Source organism: Apium graveolens, chromosome 1 (genome assembly GCF_009905375.1).
Source record: "Apium graveolens cultivar Ventura chromosome 1, ASM990537v1, whole genome shotgun sequence".
In the NCBI taxonomy this organism is placed as follows: Eukaryota; Viridiplantae; Streptophyta; class Magnoliopsida; order Apiales; family Apiaceae; genus Apium; species Apium graveolens.
Window position 1 is genome coordinate 199514788 of NC_133647.1, and position 16259 is coordinate 199531046.

At 33.4% G+C, this 16259-nt stretch overlaps 2 protein-coding genes across 5 annotated transcripts; one reads left to right on the forward strand and one right to left on the reverse strand.

Annotated features, from left to right (window-relative positions):
- Positions 1-2150: 2150 nt before the first annotated feature.
- Positions 2151-8063, forward strand: LOC141678052 (uncharacterized). 4 transcript variants are annotated; one of them, XM_074484251.1, is made up of 6 exons: positions 2151-2326; positions 3911-4132; positions 4245-4303; positions 4399-6177; positions 6963-7116; positions 7207-8063. In XM_074484251.1, the coding sequence occupies exons 2-6, from the start codon at positions 4012-4014 to the stop codon at positions 7845-7847; spliced, it is 2754 nt and encodes a 917-aa protein (XP_074340352.1). In that variant the 5' UTR covers positions 2151-2326; positions 3911-4011; the 3' UTR covers positions 7848-8063. The 4 variants fall into 4 exon arrangements, with proteins under 4 accessions (XP_074340352.1, XP_074340343.1, XP_074340369.1 ...); XM_074484242.1 differs by having other exon boundaries at positions 3917-4132; XM_074484268.1 differs by lacking the exon at positions 4245-4303.
- A 354-nt stretch (positions 8064-8417) lies between these two features.
- LOC141678070 (AMSH-like ubiquitin thioesterase 3) lies at positions 8418-15839 on the reverse strand. Its single transcript, XM_074484280.1, has 14 exons — positions 15629-15839; positions 14698-14762; positions 14538-14613; positions 14241-14441; positions 14053-14147; positions 12719-12824; positions 12560-12606; positions 11531-11861; positions 11355-11444; positions 11178-11240; positions 10718-10792; positions 10183-10245; positions 9396-9448; positions 8418-9070 (listed from the first exon to the last, which is right to left on the reverse strand). Exons 1-14 carry the CDS (start codon positions 15740-15742, stop codon positions 8896-8898), a joined length of 1554 nt encoding a protein of 517 aa, XP_074340381.1. The 5' UTR covers positions 15743-15839; the 3' UTR covers positions 8418-8895.
- Between the last annotated feature and the right edge of the window lie 420 nt (positions 15840-16259).

Below are 16259 nucleotides of genomic sequence, written 5' to 3' on the forward strand. Positions count from 1 at the left end.
TGTAACGTTATTTGTAATCGAAAAATCCCGTAACAAAAGGATAACTGCAAAATTAGAATCTTGCATACGTCATTTTCACGTGTAAAATGTTTTGTTGAGCCCTAAATGCCAAACAAACAAAGCAACTTATATGTACATCATATATTTCAACTAAAGTACAAACAATATATTTGCAAAAGAATAATAAAAAAAAACAGTATGATAACAATAATTCAGAAGGATGAACTCATTGTACCCAGTAAAATAGTCTCTTGTTTCTGTTTTATTACTAGTATCATAAATGCTCCACTATTATTGTTTGTTTATCCTTTGAAACTATTAATTTAATCAACTAATTTAGCATAGATTGCGGTTCGGGAGTTCATAATTTTATCATCTTTCTAAATCCACTACAGTTTGCATTTTGGAACTTTGTACCATTAGTCCCAAAGTGAAATCACATTTTTCGATTTTATGCTACAAAAAAGTAGCCCTCACCAGCTACCTGATCCTGTTATCCAACAAATGTTAGGCAAATGTCCGCAATATAATAGAGACATTCAAATTCATACCTATAATGATAAAGGTAGTTTTGTTAATAAAAAAATAAGAAATTGACTTAAAATTATAAAACTGCTTATTTAGAATTGTACTCAAAATTCTTAGAACCTCGTGTTCAGCTTTCTCTATTTTATATTAATAAATAACTAAAGAATTCTTTTTTATGCGTGTGTGAAATATAATCAAAATATTTTAAACTAATAACCAATCAACCAAACTTATATGGTAAATACTTGTCTTACAGCATCTCCGATGTTAATTATAAGAACTGTTAGTTAAAATATAATAAATAAGGAATTATGTAAAATTTTATGTAAGGGGAAGGAAAACACTCCAATGATATTATGTATAATTATGATATCAAAATTATAACTAAGCCACTTAATGGTTCGACAAATATAGTCAATCAAATGTGATTATCTATAATTTTTGCTAATGGCAACTATGGTTGGAGTGCTTAAAATTTTACATAATATCTAAATATTGCCACTTAGGTGCCACATAGATTCCACATAGATAATTTAGTTAAGGGTTTTGCACCATTGAAGATGCTCTTACCCTTGTTTAAAAGAAAAAAACGAAAAGACCGTTTTCACAAAATTGAATAAACAATTTTATAAATAAATTAAAATACCCAATATCAATATTGAGCGTTAGAGATGCACAAAAATGCCATCGGGCCGGGATTTATGCGGGCTTAAAAAACTTGGTTTTTTTTAAAACGGATCGGACCGGGCCGGGCTTCCTAAGAAATATAAGATCTGTTTTAGGCCCGCGGGCCGGGTCGGGTCGGGCCGAACCGGGATTTATCCGGACTTTTTATTTATATATTAAAAAAATTAATATTTTATAACTCAAATTATGAGTAGTTTAAATACCGTAGAAAATAATATCTCGATATATCAAATAGGGTAGTTTATACACTGAAATAAATAAATATTTTTTAATATAATATATAAATAATCATGTATAGCTTAATTGATTCTAATATTATAGTATAATATTTTAAAAATCATAAAAAATATCGTATATTTTCAAATTTTATATAAAAAATGATTTTTAATCGGGCTTTTCAAAAATCCCGGGTTTTTATCCGGGTCGAACCGGGCCGGGCTTTTTTCCGGATCAGGTTTTTTGAGTTTTTTTCCAGATCGGATCGGATTTCGGACTTCAGATTTTTTAACATCTCTACCTAAATCAATTTATATTCCTCGTTTTCATATTGCACTATTTTTAATGCCTCAATCTCAATCTTTTTCTTTTAAATTGACACTGCCTCGTAAATTATCTGTATTTAAAATTAATAGTATCTTATTTTTCTTTTCAATATTTTCCTCAACGATGCAATTTTAAATATACAATAAAATACAAAACCCATCAATTTTCACAATATAAATTTGAAATGTGGGTCCAGGCCTATTCAAAATCAAACACCTCATGGGTCCCGCATGTCCATGTCATCAGTGTAAATATAGCCATTAGGAATTTGAAATCTCTCCCACTCTCCCCAAAAAGAGACGTTACAAAGTCTAACCTTTTTTAATTATTTATTATATTATTCTCATTATTTTACTTTAATAAAAATTTAAAATATATACCTACACTATAGATACATACATTCATAAACACTCAACACTCTCTCCAACCTACAACAAAAACTCTCTTTCACCCTCTTTTAATCTGTGTATGTATATTGTGTCTATAATTAAACAACCCCAGAAGCTTGGTTTTGCTTGAAGAAAATTAAAAATGGCCCATTTGCAAATCTTGATTAGTCATTGTTAAAGTAAGCATCTTTTCTTGTTTTTTATTATATATTTTTAAAGATTTTCATTTGGGTATTTTTCTTGCAGTTGTTTAAGCCTTAATATATGTGTTTGATTCTTGATTTTTGATTTTTGAATTTATGGTTGATTTTTGATGGTTTTTGATTTAATTGTTGGTAGTTGTAACAGTGAAGCTATAGACTGTATTGGATTGTATCTAATTGAAGGAAGATAATGTAGTAAATTTTAAGACTTTGGTGGGATTCATCTAGATAAATGAGTTCGAGTTCGTTGCTTAACATGGTATTAGAGTTAAGTTTTTGGGAGGTGTTATGATTACGAAAAGAAGGATGGAATTTTTTTTGGGAAATGTTGATCAACTGTTAGGCCCTGTAAAATGAGTTTTCGAGTTATGGATATTGTTAACGATGTTTGATCCGATTAAGCCCAATTAGTAACATGTTAAGGCCGTGTTTGTTTTAAGGGATTATGATCCTTGCTTTATTAGTTTGTTTAGTATAAATGTAAAGGATTAATATTCTGTGGAACTACGTTTGATCATCTATTTGGTTTATTTATGTGGAATTATAATAAATAGAAATGAGCTAAAAAGATTATTGAAATTTTGTTCTATGGGATAGTAGTCGTATTAAGAATAAATTGGATGATAGTTTAAGGATTGTAATTCCTTAAAAGAAACATGGCCTTGGGGTTTTTGGATAGTTGGTGACTTAAAAGATTGATAAGGTGTAATGAGTTGCAATAGTGTGAGCGTAATTGGAAAGGGTTGTTGGTTTGGTATAGACGACTAAAAAAATCTCGAAGATTAGGCCTTTATTGGAGGAACATGCACAGAAGGAAATCAATGTCAAATCAAGTCTTGTGATGGTAACTTAGGCATGCTAAATTATGCCCATTTTACGACCTTTGTGGTTTGATTGTGCAGATCATTTGCTTCAGAATCTAGATAAGAGACACAGGTTTTTAAGACCAGCTAATTTCGTACTTGTGGACCTGTGGTCAAGCTATAAGTTCATTTACAGGCATTTTCATTAGTATTGCATAGTTCCATTACTAACTCTCTGTTTTTATACATAGCAAATGATTGTTTGATTACAATAAATGCATTTAGATGTGTATGTCCCGACATTAATGTGTCACTTTGTTGATAGCCAATCCTTATATATTTGTTTTACCTTTTCAAATATCTAGTTGAACAATTTTAAATTTTAATGATTATCAAACTTTATATGGATTTATGTCTCACTCTCTTGTTAGCTAATCCATATATTTGTTGATCATTTTTTGATTATAATATCTATAAAACTTTTATATTGATTCTAGGTTTCAATATGAATGAACTAAATACTATGAAAGATACATATATTTATTGTTAACTTTACATGTATTTGAATAAGATACAAGTTTACACGAAATCCTGATAATGGTCTGTCTTATCATTTCTGGATTGTATGTGTAATTAATCCTTCATAAATTATCGACCGCTTATTCTCTCATCTCTGGCTCTTTGCCTAGTGTTTTAATTAGTCCAAATATATTTTGTTTGAATCTTAAAAGCATCAACTAATTTTGCATTGACTAAGTTGCAGATGAAACTTGACTGTTAGATTGTCTCTGTCTTGGTCGTGATGTCCTCTGTATTGGATTTTTAAAGTTATCCAAATTCTAGTTTCTACATGCAACTATGGGGATTGATAGACAAGGGTCCAAGGCAGGAGGTGGTTACGTTGGTGGCTTCCTCCATCTTTTTGATTGGAATACAAAATCTAGGAAAAAATTGTTTGCAAGCAAGTCTGATCCAACAGGTACAACAATAGCATATATTATGCTTGTAATACCTGGTCTAGTATAATGTATCAATTCTGTTTCATTTCTTGCCTGTTTTTTAATAGACAGTTTTTACTGTCATTTCAATAGAGCGATCAAAGCAGAAAAAAAGAGATGATGGAAACTATCCAACAACACAGTTACATCTGGTGCGGAAACTGGCAGTCATATATCATTTCGTACTATCTTATGTCCCATTAATTTTTCTATTTTATATAATGCTTTGCTTCGTTTACTTCTCCAGGCGGATCAAGATGACAGTCTAGCAGGGTCCAGTTATAAAGGAAGTAGTGAATATAGTTGTGCTTCATCAGTAACAGATGATGATATGGGCGGGAGTAAGGCTCCTGGAGTTGTTGCCAAGCTTATGGGATTGGATTCCTTGCCAACATCTAACTTTTCCGAGGCCTACTCTACCCCATTCGTTGACTCGCGTTCTCTAAAAGATTCATACTACTATAGAAAGAGTGAGGAATTTCATGATGACCATCAAATTATGCACTCTGGAAATATGTTTAATAGGGTGCAGGAGCCTGTAAGGAATAACATAGATCCAAAGCTTCAAAAAACTCTAAACAGTCCATTTAAGAAGTTTCAAAGTGAAGTTTTGCCTCCAAAATCAGCTAAATCAATTCCACTCACTCACCATAAGCTTTTGTCTCCTATTAAATGCGGTGGATTCCATCCATCTAAAAATGCGGTGCATATAATGGAAGCTGCTGCTAGGATTATTGAGTCAGGAAGCCAAGATGTTACAAAAGCAAAAATGCCTCCAGTTGGGTCTTCACATCCCTTGAAAGTCAGGGATTTGAAAGAGAGAGCGGAAGCTGCTAGAAGACCATCAAAGCTTGCTGAAACTTCTCAAAAACCAGCAGAATCAATTGCTGCTAAAAATATCAAGGAACAATCCACTAATAAGAATTGGAATAGATCGACAGATACGAAGACATTTATAGCATCCCCGGATTTAGAAGAAAGTTCAGTTGGCTCACGAAATAAGGGAAAATCTGTATCACTTGCAGTCCAAGCTAAGGCCAATGTTCAGAAAAGAGGACTAACCCCAAATTGCAGCCGAAATTCAGTTGGTCAGAAAGAACAGGGTGCATCAGTGTCAAACCAGATTTTTAAAAGTCAGCCAAGTGTGCAAAGGACTTCACATAAGAAATCTCATACAAATAATCCTTCCTCCGTACTTAGGCAGAATAATCAAAAACAAAATTGCCAAGCTGAAAGAGAGAAGGTAGCTTCGAAATCACTGTCTTCTAATAATTCACAAGGTAAAAAGGTGATGTCCGGAGATTCTTCACTTGAGCGGCAAAGAAGCTCAAGTAAAAATTCCGGGAACAACAAAGTTGGTTCCAGAAAGATTGGGCGTGAGGTAACTGATGATGGTAAAGAACTCCCATATTCCAGTACAAGTGTCACCAGGAAGAAAAGGTGTATAGATGGAGATTTTAACTTGCAGAAAGACCAGGCTGTTGTTGACAATGCGAAAAAGGGAAAGGCGATTCAATTTAATGGAGTGATGGACAGTAAATTTAGCTGGGCTGAAGAAAGCAAAAGAAATGGAATGGATGTTGTTTCTTTTACATTTACAGCTCCAATGGGACGATCTTCTCCCGTTCCTGAGACCTCTAGGGATGTTTTGGAGAAGAGTAATGCCTTTTTAGCAGATTTCCAAGGTAAAAAGGTATTTTTTAACTCAGGCGGTACTAATGGTGTAAGGTCATCATCAGTGGGATGTAATGTGATAGAAGGTGATGCTTTGAGTGCTCTATTAGAGCAAAAGCTTAGAGAATTAACTCTAGGGGTGGAGTCTTCTCGCCATAAAGCAGGGGAAGCTGGTAGTACTGCTTCAAGTTTTCAGGATCAGAAACCGCAAAAGACAGTAGTGAAGTCCACAAAATTACATGTCGAAGGAAGCAAAGGAGGGTCCCAAACAGACAGCTTGGATGAACAACGAAGTCCTGTATTTTCCTTAACTTCTTATGAAGAAGGACGCATTAGCAAACATAAGCTTCAGGTACCTGTTTTTCGCTTATTAGTACTAATCTTTAATTTGATGGTAAATTATACTTTGTTTTGCTGCCTATAATTAGTGTACCTTTGTACCAACGGCCTCTTGGTCCAACAATATCTCTCTCGACTAACTTTACGGGAGGTCGGGGGTTAGAATCTTCTCAAAGACAAAGATGTATGGTTATGAGCGTGTCTAATTATAAAAAAAGGTGTACCATTTCTGGCAATTGTAAATCATTTTTTGTTTTATGTTCAGAAAGTTTTCCCAATGCCATAATGTGAATATGATGAAATAAGTGTCCTCATGATTAGAATTTCTACAAGTATATACTCAACTAGTATTTGACAGGCTGGCTCCGGTTCAAAAGTTTATGGTTAATTTTGCACCAATTTGCAGCAAATGATTCCTCCAACTGAACAGTATAACTTGCACAAATTTGATGCTAAATCCGAGCTTAGGACCTTCCATGATTTGTTTCTTATTGCTTCTCAGAAGTTACACTTGTCTAAAAGCATGCACGCGCATTGATATATTTTTCTCAAATGTGAGTTTATCAAGTTTGAACAAGCAAGATGAGAATATCAGATTCTTTTCAGTTACATTTGGAGTTCCTGCTTCTTTCGGAACTCAAACATAATGAAATTAATTTTGCAAACGTTTGTTCATCTCAGTGATGTTAACAAGATAGCATTTCTGTTAGATGCTTTGTTTGCTAGAGTCACCTTCGTCTTTGAATATAAATCAGGATGCACTTCATTCCTTAACCTGATTCTCATTACCCTGTTCAGGATGTAGAAGATATGTTTGATTGTGGTATAAATGGAAGTGAAGTCAGAAATATGCTCTGCTATCGGAATCCCAGTCCAATCTCTATTCTTGAACCTTCCATCTTTGCAGAAAGTTGCAACTCTACTGATACTGGAGACAGCTATAGTACCGAAGGTATGAGCAGTGCGGTACTGTTATATTGCTACTTCAAATAGTATAGTAATTTTATTATTTGAAAAAATTCATCTTCTGCTCAAATTTTAGGTCCAGTTAGCAAGCAGTGTTCTTCGTCGGTTCAAGGCCAAGATGTATATAATATGAGGAGTTCAAGAAAATTCCATGTATCAGAAACCGATACCGAGTTATCAGATTCAGCCTCTTCATCATCTAACAGAGTTGTGGCTACTAAGCAGGTGACTGATCCTGTCAGATCAACGAAATGGGAACTGGAATATGTAAAAAGGATTTTATGTAATCCTGAGACGATGTTCAAGGATGTTTCAGCTGGTCGGACATCTGAGATCATAGACCCTCATCTTTTTTATCAGCTGGAAAGCAAAAATTGCGAGCTTAATCTACAACGGAAAGTGTTATTTGATTGTGTGGGCGAATGCATGGACTTGAGATTCAGACAGTACGTGGGCGGGGGTCACAAAGCATGGGAAAAAGGGCTGGCAACAGCAAGAAGAAAGGAAGTTTTGGCAGAAGAGATTCACAGAGAGATTTCCAGCTGGGAAGCTATGGGAGATTGCATGGTAGACGAGCTCGTCGACAAGGATATGAGCAGCCACTGTGGAAGGTGGCTTGACTACAGTGTCGAAGCATCAGAAGTAGGAGTCGAAATCGAGCGTCGGATACTAAATTCTTTGCTCAATGAAGCCATCTCTGATATTTTGGTACTTTAGCCGGTAAAAATGCATTCAACTTCACCATTTCGTTGTAATTTAGTCACAAAGTCTTCAGCTGTATCAACTTCACCATTTCGTTGTAACTTGTATCAACTTGTTAATTTTAGCTCTGTGATTAGAACCATTTGTTTCTTGGAAGTTCTTGGAAGATACTTTGATTCATGCAGACAGCCGGAAAAAAAACAGATTGATATTTGTTTATAATGATCCATTTCAAAAATTTTCAAATATAGTAAAGTTTTTATAATTTTTGAAATAACTATGTTCACTACTTCTCTTCCCTGTACCCATTTTATACATATAATATTAATCGATCCCACTATTTTACTCACTTTTTTTTAACTTTTCTCCAATATTTTATCATTTTTCTTAAATTCAGGGAGGAACTGAGGGAGTAACAATTAGCTGCAAGTAACAGAATAGTTCCGACTCATTTGCACTAAAAACATCACTTTCTAATAAGGATATTAAGATGTAAAGTTAATACTAAACTTTCTGACACATTAACCATGAACCACGTGTTAAAAAAATGTTAACTATACTACACATAAAATTTCACTCATATGTAATTTTAAACTTCAAACTTCTATTTGATACAAGTACTAAAAATAATACCCGGGATTTTTTCAGCATATCATAGTACGTGACAAAAAATCTAAAACAGTTAAAACTGGACAAAAGGAGTAACGACTGAGATATTTTGGAGTTAATGTTGTGCTGCATTACTACTGCATTCTGCTCCAAATTCCGAATCTCACTAAGCAGAAGACCGTCAGAGGGAACTCTTTTAATTGGGCAGCAAAGTCATACCTCATATGTTATTCTATAAACACGCCTGCTCAATAACACGAGAGTTGCTCATATACCTCCTTGGCTCCTTGTATCTATTTTTAAGGAGCTTCAATCTCTTTAATAGTTTATACACATGAAACTCTTTCCAGGAAGGAATATACAATATAGTAATCTAAGACAAACAACTTGACTATTCTTTTACACCTGATAAAAAAAATTCAGATTCTATAAACGGCTGCCTAGTAACGAACACTCATCGCAGATCAACAACATCACAGCTCAAATTCTGGTTCATATAAACATGAGAACAGTGCTCATAAAGTGGGCTCCCATCCTCGGGCTCCTCGTGAGGATGGAAACCACGTTGTTGACAATTTCGCATAACATTAACGCCACTAGGGTCTGATAGGTGAAATATGCCGTGTGGACTGCAAGACAATAAACACATATCAAACTGCAGATCAGTATCATACAGGCCTCTTATCATGTACGCAAATCAACATGTTTTAATAAGGACACCAAAAAGATTGACTAATTTAAATGATGCTAGCAAGGCAACCAACTTTTGCTGCCAGCTTAGGCAACTGGTACAGGGCAAGCCCAAATAATCAGTAAAACTAATATTTGAACACGCAACAAATATTCATATATACCCCCCAAAAAAATAGCTACATATTTATTTATGCCCAAGTAAGAACTCATTTAAATGTAAAATTTCATCACCCAGCAGGGAAACTAAAAATAAAAGCATACCTAGCTTCATCCGTAGGAGCCATGACAATTGCAATTGCTTCTGGTAACATGACCTGACAAATAACATTCATATAAGCTATATTAGTGGACTAATGTGAACGTGTGCCTGACAGTGCGCAAAAAGTAACCTCATATACTCAATTATTTGACTATCTCTTAAGGTGATGTTCCCCAATTCAAAAATTAAAGTCCATTGCAGAAAGTCCAAATTTGCACATCTATGCAAGCTGATACACTTGTCATCCGTTCATTGCATATTTTTTGTGTGTGTTTGAATGAGTGTGTGCGCACACATTTGGGCAGGAAGTTGGGTTGGGGAGGATACAACATGAAGATTTACTAGTTTAGAATTCCACCCTACAAGATAATACTATGCCCAGGTCAATAAAGTATCAATTGCGGCATATAGAATGTTTACAGTACATCCAAATCGATATATATATATATATGGGGTTAGCTTCTATGGAGTCCCCTATATATTTGTATATATATATATATATATCAGAATAGCCCAATTGATATATTCAATACGCAACTCCAACTCATCACAACGTTATTAAGAGTACATGTATATCTTAACAACCAAGTGCGCAATTGATACAAAGCTTTATCAGAATTTCTTAATTTATGAACATCAATTTTGATATCTCACTTGCATAATAATATAGCTAAAAACATGTAAAAAATAATGTTTACACAAAACAAAATCCAAAATTCCATACCTTTTGCAAACAAGAGACATAATATTATCCTACAAACCAAAATATAACTAATAAAAAACCGTTACCTGATATGAGTAATGAGTGTGCAGATCAACTGATGACATAAAACAAGTTTGTGATGGGTGAGTCTGAAAAATAAAATAAATATACTGTTATGGCGCTAAACAGGAAACAATGTCAGTTTAGATATAAAGCGTAGTCTAGTACACACAATTTTGGACATGGGTGTAAAACTACATACAGGTCAAATAATGAGCAATTGAGCATGGAGTCGACACTCTCAAGGGTTGTGTGTCGACTTTCTATATATCTACAATTCCTTGGAAGAAAATCTTAAATCATCAAATGGCTAACTAGACCATATAGGAAATACAGTCTCGGGTCTATATACCAGAAGCTCCTTTGAGGTCAAGAATTCAACATAAAAGGATTTAAAATGGCACGATTAAGGCCAACTCATTAAAGTTTAGATCTGGTTCTAGTTAAGTTTTCAAGCCAGAGGTTACGACGAAACAAAAGGGCCTGCTCTAATTAATTATATGCCTTAAAATGCAGAGTATGAAAGTAATTAGACGCATCAGCAAGGTAAATGTTACTTACATGAATCCACCCAAGTTGAAAAAGAGAATTCTTGTCTTGAACCTCAAAAAGTTCTTCTTCATTCAATGTCTGACACTAAACAACAGGAAAAATATGTCTTGCTTCAGTAAATTGAAGTGTCCCCATGACAAAAAAAAATAGCAACTATCATCATAAATCTACTTATACATAATTAAACCAGAGGATGGAAATCATATTAGTATTATGATCCAAAATCAGAACTAAAACTAGTTTCAGACAAATCAAATTTATGCAATACCCAGGAGTATGATCTACGTATCACAAAAATGATTATTATTATATATAAGAAAACTTCTCAGTGAATGCTATTCATTACTCTGAAATTCACAATGCAAACACATGAGCTTCGTAAAAAGACAAAACAAAAAAAAGCATTAGAATATGAAAAGATAATATATCCTCAGCATTATGTTCTATTACAAATAAACTATTATCTTACCGAGTCCGAAGTCGATTCCTGCTTTGGTATTATAAGTGTAGTTATGTGGAACACTCTGTTCTTCTACAAGTGCAAAGAAGACGAATTATAAGTCCAATAAATGCCATGCTTAATATAGCTTTTTAAGTATTACTTAACGGAAAAAATTAGCAACACAATATAAGATGTGCAACATACAAGTGAACCGGCAAGCACGCCACAAGTTTCCAGATTTTTGGCAGTATTTTTTTGTGCCAGCCTCAGAAAATCTTCCATCAACTTGATTGGCTACAAAAGAACAAATGGCATAATGGTGAAGAGAAAACTTCAAAATCATTGATATCACCAAATATCTCCATAAATCTGTGACTTACAATATGCAAATGCTGATACGACGTAGAACTAGATTTTCCATCCTGGAATGGTTTTACAGGTCCAGGTCTTGGATCCGCAACTCTTGACGGAGAAATTGGAATGTGTTCTGTTTGAATTTGGGCAAGAACAGGTGGGGGAGAAGGTTGTCTGATGATGCCTACAGGAAAATGGTTGTTCCTTTCATCATTAACTGGCGGGAAAAACTTCTCAGCAGGAACTGACCATCTTCCATCATTAAGAGAGAGCACGGATTCCATGGCACTGGATCCGTTGACAGTAGAAGCAACACCGTTGACTGCTCCATGGTCATACAGGACAGTCTGATTCGAGCTATAATCAAAAGATGGACATATGAAGCTAGTTATGTATAGGCAAGTTTCCAAAAAAAAAAAGAAGAAGAGGGTAAAAGAAAATAAATAGGAAAAGAAGAGGGTAACGGAAAATACATATACCCAAGTATATTGGTAACGCAGAACACTTTTGGGATCTGTATTTGTGACTTTTTATTACAGTGGAAGTGAGGGATGGGAACAAGATTCAGTTTAATAGTCTAAAGAACCCGACAGATTTGCTTCAGTTGAGCAAACCAAGTCATTAGTGAACCTAATATGTGCATGTGCATCATTATTGCAATATTTTTATATACCCTGATACAATGTTGGCTTTCATTTTTTAAGAATATTAGTTGACCATAATGTTTTAATCGCATTGTCGCTTTTTTAATTTTACATTTAAAATTTAGTTATGTAAACACTTTCATATGTTTGAATTTAAACAAGAGAACGGCAGTTGCAGGGATAGTCATCTTTGTTATTATGTAATTTAGTATAAACAAAAAAGAAACAACAAAACCATTGTACCAGTTCGATTTTGAGATTTATAGCCCTGAAATATTGGCTCATCTTGACAGGATTGTGAATCAATGAGCATGCCTAGTATTTATTTAACAGATTAAATGTGATACAAATGTAGAGTAGGAAGTATGCAATGAAAATTTAGATATTGTTTATAGTATCCTGATTCCTGACCTTGAAGTTTCATCAAAAGCCAGATCAGTGTACTTCGGATAGTGAACCTGCATCACATAAAATAATCTTCAACTTCATGAATATCAAAAATTTTAAAATGAGAAAATAAATATAATTTCCACGTATCTGAGTTTAATCAAAATGGCCACACAAGTTTACCTTCATCTCTGCAGTAGGCCCCTGCCATTGACTTCTAAGACCAGTTTGCCCCATAAACGAATGTCTAGATAATGTCTCATTCTTTGGACGGGGTAAATTAACTGATCTGTACATGTCAAACACGTTGGGGGTAAAAAGTTTGACCATACACCCATATATGAGGCTTAGCAGCATTTAGCATAAAGAAGTTACTTAACCGCATTATTTTTCTTCAAAAAAAGTAAAGAAATCTCTCCATCGATGGGGCACATATCCATTTAGTTGGAAAATCATCTATTTCTAGTTGCTTTTAACTTCCTAAATTTAAAAAGTGTGTGATTATTATATAATAACAGCCAGGTAGTTCCCACATTAGAAAAAAAATCATATATTAACTGATTAGTAATTGCTACAAATTTAAAGAAAAATACGAAAAACAAGATTAAGTAAAAATTGGGGTTGTTTCACCCTGGTTTTGATTATCAATTATCATTCACTAGTTTAAAATTTTAACTTATACTCCTCTTTCCATTATTTTAAAATTTAATTTAAATACATATGTTCGACAATATTTTCCTACCCTATTTTTTTCCATCCTCAATTCATATTTTTACATCATAACCTAATTTACATGCAACACCGTGACTTTAAAGATGCATAAATTCAGAGATAAGGTATGTGGATCAGATTGTAATGTATCTCCTAGTCCTAGATCTTAGCTTATTGCTCTTTTCCCTATCTTGCTCTGTGGGTTCGAGAAAATTATGTCCACCAAGGACAGCTTATATTGAAAAGCATTATTGTGAAAAATGATTAGACAGCCTTTATTTGCTTATAATTTTCCAGAGGATGAGGGAAAGTAGTTACGTCTTACAAGCTCAGAATTGGTTTATTCTAATCATAGCTAGATTTAATCTGCATAAACTTGCAAGGTAGTTTGTTTACCAACATAGCAATGGTAATACTAAATCATACCCACCTAACTAGAAGCTCAAGAGATATTGAAGTGAATGAACTCATATGATGGCATTACAACTTTAGCTTAGCACATTTATGGCACTGACACCAACAAATATTTAAACCAGTTAGATAAAAAGTCCGGTTGTTTCAAATTCAAATTAGTTATCCGATGGGATGATCTCTACCATCATGTGACCGAGTACCTAACAGACGAAATTGCAGACTACAAGCTACGGCCATAGATTCTAAAAAATAAACCCAGTAACTTGTAAAATTCATCATCCTCTAACAAAATTGCATGAAAGGGAATTCGATTCATTGAGCCGAAAAGGACACTCATCCATAATATAATTGAAAATATCAAATAAAAAATCTATTTTTAAGCAACCACTCACAGATTCTGTAATTGCATGTCAATTGAGTTTGATGGCCAAACTTGACTGCTACTATTGTTCTGCTTCCAAGAAGCCACATGTGCTGTACTGCTTGACTGCAAATTCATCACATTTGCACGGAAGTAAGGCGAAAAAAGTGGCAGAATTAAAAAAAAAAGTATTACAAATATAATGGATTGGCTTTTTACCAGCTTATTTTCGAAGCCCGAAGAAAATTTACTATTTACAAGAGGCCACTCCGAAGAAGGTGATTTTGATACATATGGAGTTATATCTGTGCCTTCTATTTGATATTGTTGAGAAGAATCATTAACCTTGCCGAGTTCATCCAATTGACGATGAAACTCAGGTTTCAAAGATTCTAATTCACCGATCACTATTTTCAATTTCTGTAGCAACATAAGAAATCACCACAAGATGTCAACATTAGGTAACAAAGAACATGTTGTAAACTTTTCCGAAGAAGATTTGATTGTTAAATTTACCTTCCTGTAATTTGATCGCTCTTTAGGGTACAAAGTCTGGTAATCTCGATGGAATGGTATAGTTTCAGAAACCAAACTGAGTATAAAACAAGAAATAAGCACATACATGATACATCTTACTACAAAATTTATTAGAGCTTGTTGTTTAATTAGTAATTACCTTGAGTATCTAAGAAGTATTATATACAAGTCAATTATGTTGTTCTCTGCTCTATAAATGTTAGCCTGCACAAAAGCAAACAAAGATGAACCAGTATCAGGTCTCAAATACTATTCAAATAATAAAGATCATGATATTCAATCATTCACTACAAGTTTAAAATCACGAAAGCAAATCTCCTAATAAAAAACTAAAAGAAAATAATCGACATAAATTTGAAAGTTTTATAGTACTACATAACTCCAAAAAAATACTGAAAATTTGTATCAATGATATTCTATGTAACATAAATTGCTTAAATACAAACATAAAAATGACATTACTGAGAACTTGTTAGAAATATAATCAAACACAATATGAATCAATTTCCACTGTTGCTTAGCCACATGCCTAGCAATAGCTATTGAAGATATCAGCGGCAAACATATAATTTCGTACCATACATACATACACATGATAGATCCGATATAACTTGTTTAGAAATGATAAGAATTGTAATAAAACACTTGAATCAGATAATCAACACAGGTTAAACTCTATAATCAGACAATCAACACGATTTACATCTCACATCAATACGATCAATAGATATCAAAGATACAAGTTGTAAGCTTATACTATACCTATCACATTTCTAATTACAACTTGTTTAGATATCACAAAACCGTAAATAAAACACTAAAATCAACTAATTAACACAATTTAGATCAGTTTATAAGTCATTCAGACTACAACAACACTCCTAGCAACAAATTTCAATCATATCCGATACAGTTACAATTTTACACACAATACATAGCAATACCAACTTAGTAATAAAGCAAGCACTAGAAGCAAATGATCAATTCAATTTAATTTAATTCAATTTGAACTGTTGCTTAACTACAACAATCACATATAGATAAGAGAGGAGAGAGAGAGAGAGAGAGACCTGTTTGAGGAGATTATCGGCGATTCGGTAATAGTTACGGAGAGGAATCCGATTATCGACGTCGATCTTTCGAGCGACGGCGTCGATGTTGATAGATTTCGCCAGTGGCCTCATTTCAATTTTCCGGCGATCGTAGTTGTAATCAGTATTATAAAATAATAACTTTGGTTTAAGGATGGAAGGCCGGTTTTTCTTACTTTTCTGATGTCGACACTCTGGTGTAAATATGTGCATCTGTGGATATATGTACATCAATTTTTAAAAATCGGGATTAATTTGAAAGATTAATCGGAGAAAAAATCGGTTGTATTTATTATATTAGTTATTTATTAACAAATGCATATTTATTATATCATAATATTTTTAATTATTCATATTAAAATTAACATAATATTTTAATTTTAATAAATAATTATATATTCCGATAAATAAAAATTTGTAAGGATAAATCGGATTTTAAAATTTAAATCAGGTAGGGGATTAATTGGAAATTAATCGTTTAAATTGGGAAATTTTTTAAAATATTGATGTACATACAAAAAGTAGAATTTATTGTTAAATAATTTTTTTGGTGAAGTTATATAGATTATCCAAAAAGTTTCAAATTTATTTGTAAATTTTCATTTAATTA

What these genes read in the sequence shown, in the direction of transcription:
- LOC141678052 (XM_074484251.1), top strand. Translation starts at nt 4,012, where the DNA reads ATGGGGATTGATAGACAAGGGTCCAAGGCAGGAGGTGGTTACGTTGGT. An exon ending in CAACAACACAGTTACATCTG is followed by an intron (nt 4,304 to 4,398) that starts GTGCGGAAACTG and finishes TTACTTCTCCAG; the next exon opens with GCGGATCAAGATGACAGTCT. An exon ending in TTAGCAAACATAAGCTTCAG is followed by an intron (nt 6,178 to 6,962) that starts GTACCTGTTTTT and finishes TACCCTGTTCAG; the next exon opens with GATGTAGAAGATATGTTTGA.
- LOC141678070 (XM_074484280.1), bottom strand. Translation starts at nt 15,742, where the DNA reads ATGAGGCCACTGGCGAAATCTATCAACATCGACGCCGTCGCTCGAAAG. An exon ending in AGCGATCAAATTACAGGAAG is followed by an intron (nt 14,442 to 14,537) that starts GTAAATTTAACA and finishes ATGTTGCTACAG; the next exon opens with AAATTGAAAATAGTGATCGG. An exon ending in AGGAATCGACTTCGGACTCG is followed by an intron (nt 10,793 to 11,177) that starts GTAAGATAATAG and finishes CCTGTTGTTTAG; the next exon opens with TGTCAGACATTGAATGAAGA.